The sequence below is a fragment of the Aythya ferina genome, assembly GCF_964211825.1.
Source record: "Aythya ferina genome assembly, chromosome: 3".
NCBI lineage: Eukaryota > Metazoa > Chordata > Aves > Anseriformes > Anatidae > Aythya > Aythya ferina.
In genome coordinates, this window is record NC_140298.1 from 71,845,502 (window position 1) to 71,864,411 (window position 18,910).

The 18,910-nt window shown below is 42.6% G+C and overlaps 2 protein-coding genes across 6 annotated transcripts in view; one reads left to right on the top strand and one right to left on the bottom strand.

The window, feature by feature from the left end:
* WASF1 (WASP family member 1) overlaps nucleotides 1-5,207 on the bottom strand; it is an 83,659-nt gene extending 78,452 nt beyond the window's left edge. For 2 of the 5 annotated variants that reach the window (XM_084514218.1, XM_084514216.1), the window contains exons 1-2: nucleotides 5,066-5,207; nucleotides 3,920-4,224 (exon numbers count right to left, since the gene is read on the bottom strand). The gene's annotated coding sequence lies outside the window, so the exon portion shown is untranslated. The remainder of the gene's footprint in view (nucleotides 1-3,919; nucleotides 4,225-5,065) is intronic. The other 3 variants (XM_084514219.1, XM_084514217.1, XM_084514215.1) reach the window with 3 other exon arrangements.
* A 287-nt stretch (nucleotides 5,208-5,494) lies between these two features.
* CDC40 (cell division cycle 40) overlaps nucleotides 5,495-18,910 on the top strand; it is a 35,897-nt gene continuing 22,481 nt past the window's right edge. Inside the window, exons 1-3 of the mRNA XM_084513211.1 lie at nucleotides 5,495-5,872; nucleotides 12,199-12,285; nucleotides 13,707-13,836. Coding sequence (XP_084369337.1) covers nucleotides 5,681-5,872; nucleotides 12,199-12,285; nucleotides 13,707-13,836 — 409 coding nt within the window. The 5' untranslated portion in view covers nucleotides 5,495-5,680. The remainder of the gene's footprint in view (nucleotides 5,873-12,198; nucleotides 12,286-13,706; nucleotides 13,837-18,910) is intronic.

The following is an 18,910-nucleotide window of genomic DNA, read 5'->3' on the forward strand; positions in this document are numbered from 1 at the left end:
TGTCATTTTCCTAAAAAGTGCTCGGAATTTCTCGAAGGTCTATGCTGAAATGACTGCAGAGGGTGCTGTTCTGTCTGACGATGAGAATCTCTTGCAGAAAACCGTGGCTCTTCAGTAGCAACACTGCTTGTCTGGTACAGCTGATCTGGCAGCAACCTGGCTGAACCCACATCAACATCATGAAAGAGCACGAATTAAAAAGATTACGGACACTCAAAATATGAACAGTATCACACTGCGGAAATATTGTTGACAATCATGATTTTGGCTCGTCCATAGCTATTACTTTGGAGGTGGCAACCTGGTGCTGCTAGACAAGCTGCTGTAACACACCATTTACCATGAGAGCTACCAGTAAAAGTAACCCAGTATCAATCACTCTTCCCGTTTTCAATAACCTGTCCACCTCTTTTGCAGTGCTGACGCTAAATAAAAGAGTTAACATGAAAGAATACCCTCACAAAAGGACCTTTGTGCTCCTTTGCCGTTTGCCTTCAATGTTCTTTGAGCTTGCTGGATCGACCTAAGAGAGTTTCCCTTCAAACATCAGTTTTCATCCATGGTTTGTGTTCAAGCTGGCCGTCCCCATGCAACAAGTCAGTTCCACAGTCAACGTATTGATTTAAGGATTTCTCTCCTCGTGCCACCGATTGGAACTGTTTCATTATGCGTAAAACATTTCATTACATCAAGCAGTCAGACAATGACTCCAAAGCCCAGAAATGACAAAATTCATTTTGGATACAGAAGACTGAGAATACCTTCCTCCACTGAATATGCATTTATTTGAGCAGCCACCTCTGATGGGGAAAAGCAAAGTTCAAACTATTGGTTTGAAGCAAATAAAGCAAGGATGTTAAGCTGCTTCTGTGTATTTAAGAGCATTAGTCTAACACTGGGTGACAGATAGATACCTATACGGAGACAAATGCTTGTACATTGCATGGAAGCAGGGAAAATTTAAGTTCCCCTCTCCTTGTAAAAAGGTATAAATTCAATAAATTGTAATTTTCTGAATGCAGCTTTTTTTTTTCTTTCACATCAGCTGTTGGACAGCATAAATTCATATCTATTTTATAGCTTTCCACCCCTCACTTGTTTCATCTGCTTTTCATTTCCTGAGATAAATAATTCCAATCTTTTCGATCCCTTGAAAAACTCTGCCATATCCTTCACATCAAACTCTCCACAATACCGTGATTTTATTTTTTTTTCAAAACCAAGTGATGGGTAATAACACACGTTGAATAGCAGAAATGAATTACGGAATTTGTACAGAATGACACTTCCTTCTCAATGCTTTTTCCCTGCTTCTGATTGCAGCTATAAACTGGGGACTCGGATACCTCGGCAATCTGCAATGATGTCCAAATTTTCTCCTTACATGAATACTGTCAACATGAATGGTTTCTGCCTCCAAAACAGTTTTGCACAGACCAAAATTGTTTTACCTGTTAGCACTCTGTCCTTTCACCCAGCTTACTGAGACTTCTCCGATGACCCTTCCACTATTTCTGAATTTGGTTAAACAATTTTAAACCCTCAGCATACATTGCCACTTTGTAATCCAACTTCTACAGATGATCAACAGCAAATACTAAACAGCTCCTGGTTTAAGAAACAACCTGAAGCCTCCTAGAAGTTAACATTTATTTCTGTTATTTCATTTCAGAGACGGTGACTCAGGACAAGAATTTCACTTCTCACCTTCTTTATTTAATAGCCAGGCGTGAGGAACCTTCACATACACCTTTAAAATCCTAATACGTATGCGAGAATGATAATAAAACTAAACTGGAACAGCATCTGCTATGCCATTACGGCAAACAAAACCCCTAGCAGATCAGTGAGGCGCACGTGTCTCTGCAGCAGCAGCTGTGACTACGTTAGCAATACCAGTTAGCACTGCTGAGCCTGCCACCAGTCCTTTTTGCCCCCTCCCATCTACAGGTATTTGCAGCTGTAAGGGAAAAGAATCAGGTGTGCAACGGTTTTGCTTTCAGAGCTCCCAACAATTTGCAGATTTAAGAGCTCACTTGCAGAATTTTCTTGGAAGCTGCCCTTCGGTAGCTTCAAAATCTACTGACTGATTTCTACCATCTCCTAATTTGGTTCTCCCAACCAAGCATGTTGAGGTTTTCCAAATCTGTGAGAACAAGAGCCAGAAAGTGAACAGAGACTTTATTAATATTCCCAGTACATAAATGCAGCTTGCCACACAGCGTACCAAAATGTGTGTGTGGGGGGGAACAGTACAAATGCCCTAACTATATAAAGTGCATCAACAGAATTAATGCCTTTTATCGGATGCCAAGAAAACCCACCTGGATGTAGAACTGACTTCTGTTTCCTAATAGGTTTTAAGCGTCAGATGGTTTTGGCATTCCTAATAACCTAGTTCTGCATGGAGCCTGCTGTCTGAAGACTAAAATTCATGGCGCAACCACAGCACCTAATTAAAAAGTCAATCAATGGCCAGATAGAAACTCATTGAAAACTATCCATCATTTCTGCTAAATACCTTATTAAGTATTTAGTTAAAATGTAACTGCGTTTGTTATGCTGTAGTTCTCTGGTATAATAAATTACCTTAAACACACAACATCCTAGGGTAACCAAGCTAGGATTTAATTCAGCTTCCACCCCCAAAGCACCTCAATTAACAGAAATATTTTTAGAAATGTATACACTTTTGATGACATTTTCTGTGTTTTAACCGATTAAAAAAACACATTTCAACAGATTAAGAAATCTAATGCCAAAGATACGAGAATTTCTAATGGTGCTAAATAGTTTATTTTCCTGGAAGCCTACAATTAATGTCTTGCTGCCTCTTGGAGACATTCTTTGTTCAGCCTGTGTTATAAGATGCAGGACACGGCGCTGTGTAAGCACTACACAGCACGCTTCCAACCTCTACGGAGGAGGTTCTGCAAGGAAATTTTTGGTTTGCAAAGTCATTTGAAATAAGTATGACAATCTAAGCTGTTCTGTTTTCCAGTCCTATCTTGTATCTTCTTTTTTTTTTTCTTTGAAACCATGTCTTGTAAACACGAAATTTATAGCCTGTAATCTGTGTCAGACGACCTCGAGATCCCTCCCCAAAAACTTAAGAGACTGATTCACAGATGTACTGGAACACACAACTCCTATTGCAATCTGGCGCCTTGGTATCGCTGAGGATCCGGGCCACAGTCCAAAAAAACAAAACCGGGAACGGAGGTATTGTCACCCTTGCAGCAGTCAGAGGCTCTAAGGTGGCAGAAAAAGCAGAGCATGACTTATAAAGGGCGCTTTGCTTTCCTAGGGGTAGAATTAAATGAAGTACATTAAGATACCTCAGACGTGCCAGCAGGAGGTTACAGAAAGCCCCAGTAAGAATGTAGGAATAGGAACCTGGTAAGACTTCCATCATGGCTCTTCTTGGCAGTCAAAAAGCATAGGAACAGAGGCAAAAAGCCTTGTTTTCTTTCAAACTGTATTTCCCTTGGACAACAGAGCCTCATACTTTAGTTCAATCCTCTGTCTGATAAGTATCTGGCATGGCATTGGGATTTTTTCCCCCAAACTGCAGACCTACATCTTGGTGGATGAGAAGCAAGCGTATATGCAAGTGGGCTGACAGCATTTTAAGAGTGTTAAAAAAATATATAGATAGAAAAAAATAGCACAAGCAGGATTACAGGCAGCATCTTCTGTGGGGAAGAAACGCCAGCAGAAAACACAGGGTATGAGATAAAACACATCCATCATGGAAAAGGCACTATGAAAAAGCAAGGAAAGGGAAAAGAAAGTAGGACAAAACATATTAAAAAGACTGAGAAACAGATGATTTTTTTTTTTTATCTACTATAGGGAAGAAAGGACCGATGTGAAGGAAAAATTGTGACATATTGAGTTAAGATGTAATATACTTTACCCTGGCTTTTTTAAGGAAACGAGTCTCACGCAGGAAGCGTTGGTGAGGGCTAGGGGCTCCCATGTGCTCCACAGAGCCTGGAAGCCGGCTGGCTGAATTCCATCAAGTTTGACAGAAGGGGAGAGGTCTCAAAGATAATTGCCTAAGAAAACTGGAAGTTTGTGAAATTGAGATGCGCCAAGCGTTCCCACTGAAGGCAAGGCTGCAGCGAGACCTTCCTAGATGCTGGGTGATTCACAAAAGCACGAGCCCATAAATGTTTCAAAGAGGGAGGGGGGGGGGAATCCATTAAGGCTTACGGTCATCTATCAGATGAAAAAAAGAAAAAAGAAAAAAAAAAAGATAAAGGTAAAGATGTTTTTTCTGTTGCTCAAGGAAATATTTTTAAATACTTATTCCTGTTTTACCTAGGGGAGAAAGGAAGGCTTGGTGGCACTTGGTAGGTCCACCACGGCGCGTAGAGACAAGCAAGTGCCAAAGAGCCCTTTTTAGCTGGAAGAACGTAACAGAAAGCAGGACGTTTTCATTTTATTTTGGATTAAACTGAAAGAAAGGAGGCAAAGCGAGGAGAAACAGAAGGGGGAGAGCTGGGATGCAAGCGAAGGCAGGTACCCCGAGTCCTCCCACCTGCTGTTGCGGGCTGGCTTCGTTCAGAGCATCCTCGCCCGGCACGTTTGCGGGAGGCAGCGTTAATTAATCACGGAGAGGACTTTTTTTAACAGGCTGCGTGTGCCGCCGCCGGGCTGTGAGGTGCGGAGCGAGCCCCCCTGAGCCCACAGGCGCCCATTCGCCAGCCGCCAAGCGCTCAGGCGTTATCAGAAGGCGAAGAGAGGCGCAATCGCCGCTTTATTTTACCGCTTTACCCCGACCAGCCCCGCTCTCGGCGGCTCCACGCGTGTCCCCCCGGCCGCGCAGCCCCCAGCCCCAGCCCCGCGGCTGCCGGGGACCCCCCCACGGGCAGCCCCAGGCGCTCCCCGCCGGCTGCAGGGCGACCGAGCCGCCCCCTGCCCACCCTTTGGGGCACAAAGGCTGAGCCGCGGGCGCCCCCGGCCCCCCGGAGCCCTCACACAAAGGGCGAGGCGAGGCGAGGCGAGGCGGCGCCCCCCTGCTCCCGCCGCCCCTCCGCCCGCCACTGACGGCGCTTACCGGCTCGCGCCCCTCCCGCAGCCGTTGGGGCTTCAAACGGCCGCCGCCGCCGCCGCCATTCCCCGCGCGCGCGGAGCCCGGGCGCACGCCGAGGGGCGGGGGCGCGGAGGCTGCACAATGGGCGCGGGCACCGGGTGCGGGAGGGCGGGGGGGGAGGAGCCAGAGCCGGGGGGCGGAGCCGCTCGCACGGACACCCCCGCTCCACTCCCCCCCCCCCCCCCGCGGGGGGCAGGTGGTACGGTCCGGCCCCTTCTCTCTCTCTCTCTCTGTGCCCCTCCCACCACAGGGAGGCGGGGCCCGCTACTGTGACGTAACGAAGCCGGCTCGCTGGCGGCCAATCGCAAGGAAGGGGCGCCGCGGGGCATGCTGGGGTTTGTAGTCCCGCGCGGCGGTCCTGGAAGGTTAAACGACACCAACGACAGAAGGAGGCGAAGCCCGCCTCGAGCGCCCGCAGAACCCACAGGACCCCACGCTTTATTCCTTAAAATGCATTCAGGGATTTAATCAATTGCCCCCAGCCGCGCAGCCCCGCCCCGCTCACCCCCTGAGGGGAGCCCCACGGCGAGAGCCTCGCGGCTGCCAGGACCTGCCCGTCCCGTCGCCCCCCGCGCCAAGATGTCGGCGGCTATCGCCGCGCTCGCCTCCTACGGCGGCTCCGACTCGGAGCCGGACTCGGAGCCCGAACCCGAGGCCGACCCCCGGCCCGCCGCCGTGCTGGCCAGCCGCGACGCCGTGCTGCACCTCCGCCCGCCGCCCGCCGCGCCCCCGGCGCTGCCCGTAGACTCGGCCCCGGAAGTGGCCGTGAAGGTACGGGGCGGACGGGACCCCGGGGGGGGGGGGGGGGGGCGGGGGAGCGGTTGGTTCGGCTGCGTTCGGCTCCGCTCGGGGCCGTTCGGCTCCGTTCGGGTCCACTCGGCCGCGTTCGGCTCGGCTCGGCTCGGCTGGGCTCGGGTCTGTTCGGGTCCGTCCGGCTCGGCTCGGCTGGGCTCGGGTCCGTTCGGGTCTGTTCGGCTCCACTCGGGGCCGTTCGGGTCTTGGCGCCCAGGGGGCTCGTTGCGCTGAGGCGGGGCGGTGGCGGCCGCCCCCTGTCCCTGTGAGGGCTCGGGGGCGCCGAGCTCTGGCAAAGAGGGACCAAGAAATCTCCCCCTATGTTGTCCTTTTCTCGTTTATGAGTTGTAGCTATTATTCATGTATGCCCCTGCACGTTATGTTGTACACTCACACGACATAAGCACCGCTGCCCTCCTTGAAGCCTGCACATACCTTATCGACTCACCCAGCTCACCCAGGACTGCTTCTACCACAAGTATTTTGTTAACCAAAACATAAAAGTATCAATCAGTCTTGTAGACAGCCTGCTTTCAACACCTTCTGTCTAAAACTGATAGCAGCCCACCAGCCAGCAGGCGAAGCTTGCCAGTCACCCCCTCGTGATTTCACTCTAATTCTTTAGGATTAGAGAGCCCTTACTGAACAAACATAAAATAAATGTTCAAATAACAATCGTTCTGTACGTACAGTTTTAGAAAAAACATTGATTTGAGTGAGGAGAAAGTCACAGTTCATTAGTATCACTTGTGCAAGTGGTGTTTTGATGCGAGTGAGGATCCTGTACTCTTAAGTGCAGGGATGTGTCACACACAAGGGACCAGAAATGTGTAAGAAAATAGAGGGGAGGCTAGACAGGTTAGGCATATAATATGAAAAACAGCCACACACAGGTGTTTTTCTGGCAATTGACAATGTAAGTTTTATTTATCTGGTGATCCACTCACTGATTGTAAGCATTGTACCTGTTGCTGGCGAAGAGTTTTATCTTAACTTGCACAGACTTTGGATTTGAGTGTACTTTAAAGAGGGACATGTTCCTTGCTCTCTTTATTAGCAGGGCATAATTCTTAGCTCATTCAGCCACAGCATTTTCTGGTGGTGTGTTTTTTTTTTTTTAGTTGGGCACCACTGTGTAAGAAGGACATGAAACTATGAGATAGTGTCCAAAGACTATCTGTAAGAGCATCTTGCCACAGGATGGGGAGCTCCCAGACAATTATGTTGGCTCTGGTGGGCTGTAAACCTCTATCTGCTTTTTGCCAGCATTGTGAACTTGAGGCACTAGGAGAGAATCAGCCACCAAGACCTCATCCCCAGCATGGTATCCATCCGTCTGTAATGTGGGGCTGGTCAGGCTCTTTGTGTCTTACGTTTTTAAAGCAATCAGTTCTGTGAACTGAGCATCTTAAAAAAGTTACAGTTGACACAGTGAGGGAAAACACAGAATATGTTTAACTGATGGCCACTTGGTTATCTAGAACCCATTTGGTCTGGATTAGGTATCCAGAAACTGGCTAAGAAAGGCGTCTGTTGTTTTTTCTATGGATAGTGAATTAGAAGAATTATTAAAAGACTATAATGTGAAACAGTCAAATACAGAGGCTCGTTTCCTTGGTGTTTACCACCAGTGTGTTATGAATGTTTGTTCAGCGTCTGGCTTTGATTTGAATGTAGAGTTCAGCTTGCAATTCAAGACCTCTAGCAGTTCCCTTTTTTCACTCTCAGTCCCTTATTTTAGTTTTCTCTCTAAGTTCTGTTTTGCTAGACTTTGCCAAAAGCAATTATAATTTTTTCATACAGCTTCTACTGATACCAAAAAAAAAAATCACCTTAAGGTTGCTCACAAACCTGTGAATTAAAAATGCTGAAGGAAATTTAGGAAATGGAACATACTGTGAAGAAAGCAGATTCGCATGAAATGTTGCAGCTACAACTGTTGCTTTGGGAGAGGATATTTATTCTTCGTCTGCTCAGGGTGAGACTTGGATGGGAGCAGATGGTCCCTTATTCATCTGCAGTGTCTCATTCACTGTTTTTGAGAAGAGGATAATCAACTGGACTGGGCTAGTACAGAAACTGGAAATTGTGCATTTAATGTGGGAAGGGGTTGGAAGTCTCAAATTTATTTTTTCTGTTGGAACTCGTTTACCTTTGGCAGTGTGTAGGTGTCCAGAAAAACATTACTTCAGGGATTAAGAATAGACTTCAGTCAAATTTCTTAATGTTCTTTAAAAGCTAATTCTTGCTCATCTGTGGAGAGGAAAGGTACAAAGTCATTGTGAGACCATTAGGAAGCAATAATGAACATTGGTGACTTCTGGGATGAGTTTTTGAGAATGTCTTGTCTTCCTTTTAATTTGGTTTCTTTTCTGCTTTCTGTTGACACAAAATAGCTCATAGATGTTTAGAACTTGTCATCATGCAAGATGATGGATTTTTATCCTAGTTCATTAGAATACCATTAAACATATACTTCTCTTGTCAGTTTATTTTTATTCTTCTCATAGAACCACAGCATGGTTGGGGTTGGAAGGGACCTTAGAGACCACCTACTTCCACCCCCCTGCCATGGGCAGGGACACCTCCCCCCAGCCCAGGCTGCCCAAAGCCCCATCCAGCCTGGCCTTGAGCACCTCCAGGGATGGGGCACCCACAGCTTCTCTGGGCAGCCTGTGCCAGGGCCTCACCACCTTCTGAAGTCAGTGGGATGGACATTTACTGTTAGAGTACATGAAAGGGTAGAAGGACTAAAAGCTGGTAAGGACCAAACATTACTGCTGGTGCCTCACGGTAAATGCCACTCATTTCTTGGTAATAAATCTGAAAAATCTATAGAGTAAGAGAGTATTGTTTTTTGACAGCCCAAGCGATTTATGCAAGAACGTGTAAGTGACAAACTGCTGAAGCCTTCACAGCTCGTGGGATGCGGTCTTAATTTAGTGCATTTTTCTAATGGATAATTAAAACTAATTAAATCTTATGCGAAGCCAGCTGTATGTTTTAGCTATTTGGCTAATTAGCAATGAATTTACTTGGGGAAAAGGGAACATTTTAAGTTGATTATTTAAAATGTCCATGGAAAAAAAAAAAGCATACAGATACCTTGCAACTCCGTGCTCGCATGATGTGAAACTGAAAAGCTATGACCTTTGCTTTGTGCCGTTAAACCTCACGTTTGGACAAACAGTTAAAATTTCAAGTGTCAAATTCTGCTTCGAAATACATCAACAACCCTCATTAAACTTGAAGGCAGCCACATGCTAGCACAATGGGTGTTTGGCTGAAATTTAAAAAATATTGTGGATTAAAAGGATTGTGAGTTGTGCTAACGTAGGCATCGTTATTACCCTCTTAAGAAGGAACAAAATTATCTGCGCCCATACTGTAGTTTGTTGCTTTTGTTTAGGGTTTTTCTTTAATGTGTGTTTCAGGGATTTGACCTGTGTCTAAGTCAAGGATGTTTTTGTCTCGTCTTTCAAACGTATCAAAGAAAACTTCCAGCAGGCTTTTTCTAGAAAAAAAAAATATTTCTATTTTTATTGAACTGTCTTGCATTCTACAAATCAAGTGCTTTTCATAAATTGTAATGTTTTTGTTTTATGGCATTCAGGTAGGGTTCTTCTGAAGAAGAAAAGGACTGTGGTGCATGTGAAGAATCCATAAAAAGCAGAGCTGATCTGGTTTACTGTATTAATAGTCTAAAATCCCTTTTGTTTCCTGTGCTCTTGCCTCTGCTGACTTTTAACTGGCCAGAGGGACTTTACGGCAGGGCTGAAGGAGGACACCTTGGCAGCAGCCAGACCTTCTGCGATCCCTGGGGAGTTGCAGTGCAGTGCTTGGCTTTTCTGTGCCTCGAGGTAGATTCCTTGGGAAACACTAGTACGCAACGGGTACAGCCCCGAGTGCCCTTCCTCTGTGACAGCACGTGCTACAGTGCTGTAGGATGAAGCACAGCAGAGAGGAGGTAAAAGGAGAGCAGTTAAGGATGAAATAATTTTGTATATACCTAACCAAATAACATCTGAACTGTATATCATCAACCTGATACTCCAAGTAAGCAGATGATCACATTATTGGAGAGGAAGAGAGAACGATACCCCAGGTGCTTCACTGATAAAATGTCATCTGTTCCTTTTTTTCCTTGCATCAGGGATGATACCTCTGTCATTCTGCACAGACACGTGTTTATCCTGTATGTACCAAACCTCAGTGGATCAACAAAGCACAGTGTCAGTGCTTTACTGTCCTTCTTTCTGTTTAATTATCTAATCTTAATCTTTTAGACTAAATTAAATTGTTCAATTTTTTTATTTACAGGTCATTTTTTCTTAGATCATTCTTGATTTTTCTCTTTTGGACCCTTTTCAGTAGCTTGTACGTGTTGCCCTATGATGCTACGGTATGCAGCTCAACTCTTGTTACCAGTGCTGAGGAAAGCAGAGAGAGAACAGGGAGAGCTGAAGTTTGCAGCTCCGTTGTGTTGTACTCCAATAAAGCCATATTCAGTAAAACACTACTTTCTAAAGCCTTAATTCTTCTTTTTTTTTCAGGCTATATGGGTTTAACACCTTTAATAATCCTGCAGCATGCCATAAAGCCCTTATTTGTACCATCTCCAAGCTGTGGCAAACACGAGCTGCCTCTGCCAGTCTTACTGGCTTTCTCCACGGGAACACTGCATCTGTTTAAATTGGCAACTTTCTGACCCCGTGTTTATGATTTCTGAGCAGGAAGCCACCTGAAGTAATACCCAGGCCATCGTTAAAATCACAGATCCTTCCTCTTTCAGCTAGCTCCTGCTAGCCTCCCATCCCACAGAGCCACTTGAGTCGCACTTAAGGCATCAGCTGCGTGATGAATTGCTCATCTTAAGCTTTTAGATGAATCAAGATATATCCTGTGAGACCAAAGTTGGGGGGGGGAAAACCCTACAGCAGAGGGACGTGGTCCCTTAGATTACCTTATCTCTGCCTGGCTGCTCCTGTAATCTCCTCCCTGTTGACGGCAGCGATGGCAGTGGCTGGGCTGCCTGCTAAAATAATTGATGCACCGTGAGTGTGAAGCTCTCTAGTTGAACTTAAAACCCTGCTAATACAGTAGTCTTATTACCAAAAAATTGATGGGGTTGCTTTTTTAAAAAATAAACACATTTTTTAGAGCGATTTTAACAAAATGTAATCAGGTGACGATTACAGAACGTGTCACTTTGCTCTTTCAAGATGCTGTCATTCTCTGATAACCAAGAGACTGCTAAAATGGGATCTGCTGCCATTTCTCTTCCTTCTGTGAGTTGCAGATGCTTTGGGGATCCCATTGTAGATGAACGCTGATAAAATATTCATGCCAGGTACCTTTCAGTATGATTGTTAGGAGTGTTATCAATATGCAAACACGTTATAAATCCCTTTCAGATGTCTTTATTCTAGAAGAAAGCTTCAGGAAGCAGTGCTGGTAGAAGTACCCCAAAATAACGTTCTCCTTTGTGGGACTGAGCTTCCACTTTGTGGAACATCAATTTAGGCTCAAAGTAAATGAATTCTTGTAGAGCCCTTCAAAACCAGCTCTTTGGGAGCACTGCCACCTCATCAGAGTTTTTCTTTCCCGTCTTGTCTGTCTTCCACTTCGGCTGCATGTGCCCTTCTGAGTTTTTCCCTTTGAGTTGTCTGAGAAGTTATGCTGTATTTTCAGCCCCTCTTTCTTGTTCCTTCATCTATCAAGTTAAATTTTTCTCACGACAAGCTTGGGAACGTGCTTTAAAACTGAAGCTGAATTGCATTCATCCCTTTTGGTAAGAACTTGGAGGTGAGGGGTCACTGGATTCTCTGAAGCTCATTGTTATACGTATGTTTGCTCAGAAGTCTACTGTTTCCAACTGTCTTTCAAAGCAGTTACTTGTGACTTCTGCCTTCTACTGTCTACCTTTTTGTAGAAATTTAGCTTTCCCACTTTGATATTGAATTGAAGACTGCTTTAGTTGACTCTTCTTTAGAAGATCTGGTTTTCAGGCATCTTGGGGAGGAAAAAAAAACTTCTAATCTTGCTATTGTTTTTAGAGTGTGTACATGAAATCTTTTAATAACAGTACACATGCAAAATACCACGTGCATTTTAGACTGCATTTCTTCTTTAAAGCATTATTTTTGCATTTTCCTCCCTCCCTTCTCCAAAGTGCTTTTCTCTTTTCATCGTGCTACAAGTGTCAACCTGAAATCCAGCATTGATTTGGTCAAAATGGGGTAATGTCATATATTTAAAAGTCTGGACATGAAAAATGGTGTTTTAATCTGTCTGTTTTATTTCAGGAAGATGTGGAAACAGGAGTCCACCTCGATCCTGCTATCAAGGAAGTCCAGTACAATCCCACTTACGATACCATGTTTGCACCCGAGGTAAGAAACAATATCGGTATTTAGAGCAGAAACCTACTTGGTTTAGGGCAGAGGTTCTGTAAATCTCACCTAGAAGTCAAATAAGACGTACCTCACAAGCATTTAGATGCTTGCTATATTTAAGAATCTAATTTGGGCAAACTGAAAAAAAAAGATTATATACAGGTATGTAGGTGGCACATTTAATACTTGAATTTTAATATTCTGCATAAAACTTCTGAGAATAATCTTACAGTGGTGATCAGAATCAGAGCTAAAAAATTAAAAATGAGGCTTGGAAAATAGCATTATAAGTAAAACAAACAGTTTTAAAGTGGTCTCTTACTATTTTCACATCTTTTCCTATCTCTTCATCAAGCTACTTAGCAAAATAAATTGTTGGAAGTCTTGTAGATGTATTGTTTTTAATTAAAATCCAAGCACTTTCAGTATAACTATTCACATCAGCATTTTGTTGTTTTTTTTTTTTTTTAACTTAAGCTATTCTGAGGTGTATAGTGAAAAACCATATTAGGCGCAAATTGGACTGGATGGTGCAATGTGAGCCACTTTCTATTTTATAACCAACAGGCTATCTGAAATATAAAAATAGCTGTCAAGCATTTATATTTTTTTCACTATTTAACTTCTTTGTACAGATTGTATGTTGTAAAATCAGGAGTTGGCATTCCAGGTAGATAAAAGCTGATCAGTTCCTTGAATTATTCATACTAAGATGGCCCTACATCAATCTGAAATCCCTGCATCAGTTGTGCTTTGTGTTTAGAAAACATTTTTTTGGGGAAATACATAAACTGGTATTTACTGATATTACTCTGCGTATTGTATGTGTTTGCAATCACTGTTCAAGTTCTTCTTCTTGTCCATGGTATGTTCAGGAAGCCTTTGGCGTTTGTCATTTTGCAAAAAGAAAAGCAAGGCAGGGCTTCCTAAGTGTTTCTTCTGGAATAATGCAGCAAGTCCCTAGTTGCTTTTTAGATGCGTGAAAGTGGTGTTGGCAGTGTAATTTCCATATTAACTACAAGAGTTTTATAAGACTTGCTATCTCCCACTTCTAAGGGACAATACGCTGTGATTTTGTCTTCTGAACATGCTTGTACTGATCACATACTGAATAGAAGTCTTTTTTTGCCAAACAGTTGATATTGATTTGTCTTCTGTACCAGTAATACAGGCTAGAAAGTTCAATCATGAAATGAGCTGTTCGGAGCAACTGTGTTAGTGATCACTGTGTGAAATAACAGACTAAGATGCTTATTCAGTAGTTGGAGAGAAACAGAAAGCTGAAGTGACTTTGTGTTACCATTTTTGAAAGACAAACCATTCTTTTCCTGTTTTGTTTGTTTGTTTTCCCAAAAGTACACGCACATAAGTAAGAAATGAGTAATTCTGATCTACCTTCTTTAACATTTTTTATGTAGTTTGGACCAGAAAACCCATTTAGGACTCAGCAGATGGCTGCACCTAGAAATATGCTTTCTGGATATGCAGAACCAGCTCACATCAATGATTTCATGTTTGAGCAACAAAGAAGAACGTTTGTAACCTATGGTAAGTCCTTAACAGTGGAATCTGTATGGGGAAAAGTCTTTGAATGAGAACCCATACAGCTGTAGATCGTAGTATTTATTTGGGTAATCTCATTTTGAAGCTGTAATCAAGTGTGTGACCTACCAAAATGCTTTTAATTAATTCTTCCATTAGCTGCATGGGTGTGGAAAACACAAATCAAAATTTCACGCTCTTAATGTAACAAATAACTGAGTATCTTTTATGCAAATAGGTTATTTCATGTGATTCTAACTAAAGGTTCATGAATGTGGAATGTTAGGATACAGAACATAAGTAAAATGCAGATATTAAGAAATGGATGTCTGGTTGTGTAGCATAATTTTAAGTTACTGGACTGCAATTTTGATGTTAGAATTGAAAGGTGGTGCAGGTAGGAACCTGGACAGGCAGTTTTGGTCTTGGTCACTGATATTATATGTTGTGCTGTGTGGATTGTGCGTTTTGTAACTGTTTTAAGTATGTATTGGAAAAAAGTGTCTGTGGGCATATAGTGTTTAGTTTTCTGGATTATTTTTTTTGTAAAATTTAGTTTGGGGGAGGATAGAACTTGTAAGTCTACTCCTGCTGTTGATTTATATTATCAGTACATAGCAACTACTCTAAAAGCTTTACTACAAGAGAGTTTTAAAAATATATTTTTACACTGGTAATGCTGGCAGCTGTGCAACTATCATGTTCAGCTTTCTAGAAATGTTCAGTAGATAATGATCTGAGTACAGCAAAAACAGCTACAAAAAGGCTGAGATAGGCAGTTTAAACTGCAAGAGCTGGCACTGAGAAGCTCAAGTACAAGCTAGAAGGTGCAGTAAATGAGCACTAGAATGTCTATTGTGAGCTGTTTAACAACAGCCCTTGTTTAAGTTGTCAAAAAGTTGTCTATTTAAAACATCAATATTCTCTTTTCCATTTGGACGGAGGTCACGACTATCTTCTTGAGAAAGAGCAGCAAGTATGAAACCACAAGTGTAATTGCTAGGCATAAATCTGATTCTCCTGTGTTCTTAATGACAAAGCCTTTGTATATTGGAAGAACAGAAAGTAAACTTGGTAGTTGAAAGCTGCAGATCTTAAGAGCTCCGGCCCTTGCTAGGCTGCTTGACGGCACTGTGCTAAGGCAGGAGGTCTCAAATCTGCAGTGGCTCGCATGTAGATGACCAGTGACTAATTGAGGGACAAGTGTGATACAAGAGAAAGGATGGTAAATGAGATCACATGTCCCAAACAGGTCAATGATGCAGTCTTGTAGTATGGGAATTTATTCTTAACTTTTTTTGGCATTATGTTAAGGTAGGGTTTTTTCCTTTTTCCTTTTTTTTAATGGTGGTTTTATGTATCATCTTGAAAGTTAATATGTATTCAGTGAGGAAACCTATATATTAATTACAAACAAAACCAAAATGTCTTTTGGCAGCCTTTGCCATGTATTTCTCTTGCAGTAAATATTCTCTGTCAAAGTGCTTTTCCTTCCTGATGCTTGGCTAGGTCAGAGCATCTGTGCTGTAGTTGAAAAAGGGCTGGAATGTTCCCCAGTCCTCTTAGATGAGAGGGCAGCAGTGGATACATAATGAGGAGCAGGAGAAAGGGACAAACAAACAGTAACATGCCTGAATATTTTTCTAATATGCCATCTTTCAGCTGGGCCAATGTCTCTGTATTTACTGATTTTTCTCAGTTAATCTGTTTTGGCTTTGATTTTTGACGGATTTATCCATTTGCTTCTTGAACAGGTATATGTACATGGGTTCTGTATACGTGGTAACCTCCTGCAGGCAGGTCTGCAGCTCACCAGCACCTTGTGTGATGAAGTAGCTCTGTTTGGCTCAGACCCGTGAAATTTAACAGCCTTCTAGTTTGACTTGGTATCTCCTGATCTCTCATGTTGGAAAACAAATCAGTCATTTTCTTTACTCACCATTTTGTTGTCATTCCTTACATTAGAGATCTCAGCCATAACTTTGTTTGTCTTTTTTTTTTTTTCCATTGGAGATCTTGGTCAGTCTTCTTGTTGGTCTGCTGCAGCTTTTCCATGCTTACGGCCGTGCTTGTTCCTCTTGTTTTCCTGTGTTAGTTCCACTGTGTTACTGAGATAAAGAGCAAGGCTATATACAGCATTAAACGTGTAATCTCACCATGGATTTGTTCTCTGGCTTAATAAAGTGGGAGTTGTTTTTTTTCCCTTCAATTTCTATGAAGTAACATTGGATTTTTCATTACAACTTTGAATAACTTCATACGAGCCATTTGTTCCCTTGTAACCAGATTGTTTGTCACTACGTTGAACAGCATGGGCCTGAGCATGGATCTGCCAGTGACTTTCCTGCACTGTGGAAACCAACCATTTATTCCTGTTTTAATATTTTTGTAATCAATTCACCTTGTAAAGCTGTGGGCTTTCTGAAAATGTCCTTGAGGTACCCTGTAATCAATCTAACTGTGTTTCATAAAGGGTATCCAACATCAACCAATTTTCTTTCATTCTCGTGATTGTCACCTCACAAATACTCTGGAGTTTTCGTCGCTCTACTTTATCTGTACAGAAAGCTGCGTGTTCTGTTCTGCTGCAGTATTTAACACCCAAGTGCCTGCTGATCATTCTCTCTATTTTAGTTTCTACTGCCTGAAACTTCCACCCTTACAAATACCTGACTGACTGACCTGTAGTGTCCCAGCTCCTCTCTAAAGCATCTTTTAAAAATAGATTTTTGTATTTGATATGTTCCCTTTGTCATATAGAGTCAATACTGGGTGAGAGATTTTATGCTGTGATTTGGCTTCAGATCACTTGGGTGAGCACCATCTGCTCCTGGTGATTTGTTACCACTCATCTGTCTCTAGTCTCCTGATATGCTGCTTTGAGGTAGATGCTTTGTCATGTTGCCCATAAAGAAAGGTTCTAGCACAACAGCATCCTCAAGCTCCTCCATAATGACCATGTATTAAAAAAGTGGGAAAAAAAAGCCTCACCTTTTTCTTGTAATACTCTTTTTTTTTTTTTTTTTCATTCCTTGATCATCTGTTGGCCTACATGCTGTCTGATGTGCTTTCTGCTCCTGCCGTTTTTGACAAAGGGTGATGTGTTAGGTTTTTATGCCTTATGTGATTTGTTTCTCACTTAGGTGTGGGAGAGGCTACTCTACTGTAGTTTTTACTTCTGTTCTGCTAGAGGTTGGTTCTTTGCATTTTACACGTTTAGATGCAACTCGTTGAAGAATATTTTCTCATTTCTAATTGTTTCTCTTTACATAATGTTCAGCTGTGTTTACTTCCTTCTGGTCTCTTTTATGTCTTTTAATAGCTGGCAGGCATTAGTTTTTTTTTCTCCAACATGCTGTCTTTGAAATATCCCTGCGTTTAGAAAAGGCTTTACTGTTTGGTGCTTACTTTCTGTTCCTTTTAAAAATCTTTTCTGTTTTGTATAACCTTCCTGGTTTGAGATTAAGATCATTGTAGTAAATCTCTTTATGGCTGTCTTTGCTTCCTCAGGAATGTTAATTTATTCTGTTATGGTCACAGTTAAGATGTATATCCACTTAAAGGATACACATCTTAAAATTTCCCTTAAGGGAAAAATCCCTTAAAATCAAGGTTCCAGCATTGCTCAGTTAGCTTTTTTCCTTGTGAATTTCTCACATGACTGCTTCATGGAATAGGTACATTTTATTAAAATGCTGTTTTCAGCCTATCTCAACATGACATTTGCATCATCTGCTCCAAGGAGGTGGCTCGAGTATCTCATTATGACTTATGCTTCTTTTCCTAGCAGCTTTGTTACCACCTCATGGTTATCGCCTCTTCTGGCTGAGCAGTCAGTAATGGAGTCCTGGTAACTCTACATGCTGCTACTTAAACCTGGAATTTCAATCCAAAGGATTTTCTACTGCCTGTTAACACTATTAAAAATTGCTGATCTGATTTGCTTTTAAGCTTTCTTTAACACACCAATGGGGAAAAAACATGCCATGACCACCTTATTTTTACATGGTACAGTGCTTTCTGTCCAATTAGGGTAGTATTGTCCTACCAATTTTGTTAGCTTCTGAATTTAAAACAAGACGGTCAAATTTCACCATGCATTATTTCACTGTGCATGTAGGACAAGAGGAAATGGCCTCGAGTTGCACCAGGGGAGGTTGGATTTCTTCACTGAAAGCTTTGTGAGGCACTGGAACGGGCTGCCCAGGGAAGGGGCTGAATCACCATCCCTGGAGGTGTTGAAAAGACATCACAGAACTGAAGGGGTTGGAAGAGACCTTGAAAGATCATCGGGCCCAACATGTAGATGTCGTGCTTAGGGACATGGTTTAGTGGTAGGCTTGGCAGTGCTAGGTTAACAGTTGGACTCTGATCTCAGAGGTCTTTTCCAACCTAAATGATTGTCTTGATTTTTTTAGCTTCTGCTATTTTGTATGCGTGCTCAGGCCCTCAGTTTAAATAGGATTCTATGCTTATTGCTGCCCTTCTTATCTCTGTTTTCAAATTTCCATGCTACCTTTTGCTTGAGGATATGTATATTTTTAAGTTTGCGTGCTGTGCCAGATCACTTATTTTTCTTTAACTATTGTCTTTCCCCAACTGTTTAATCAAAAAGCCCTCTTTGAACCTTTTCAGTACCAATAACCTTTTTAATCTACACAAAACCTACCCATCATACTAAGGTCCCCTTCATTCCAGAAACTTGGAGAGGTGGTGTTGACATGAGTACTGGAGGTTTTTTTTTTTGATTGGCATTAAAGACCTGCAGCTTCTCTTTGCGGTGAACAGCTTCTTGAGAACCATCTGCCCTTCCTGCACGTATTTTGTACAAATTCAAAAATCCTGCAACCTTAATCCAGTCACTTTTGCACAGTCCCTCAGTCCATGGAGAACAGGAAGAGCATTCTGAATGCAAACCTCAGATCTCTGATAGATCAAGCAGACCTCAGCTTCTTTATTAAGAACATCTTTGTGATACCAGCACTTAAAAGTAATCATACAGCTGCTACTGTCTTTTCATCCTTTGTCTGGGATGCAAACCACAGAAATTCAGGCATATCATACGCAAAAAGAAACATCA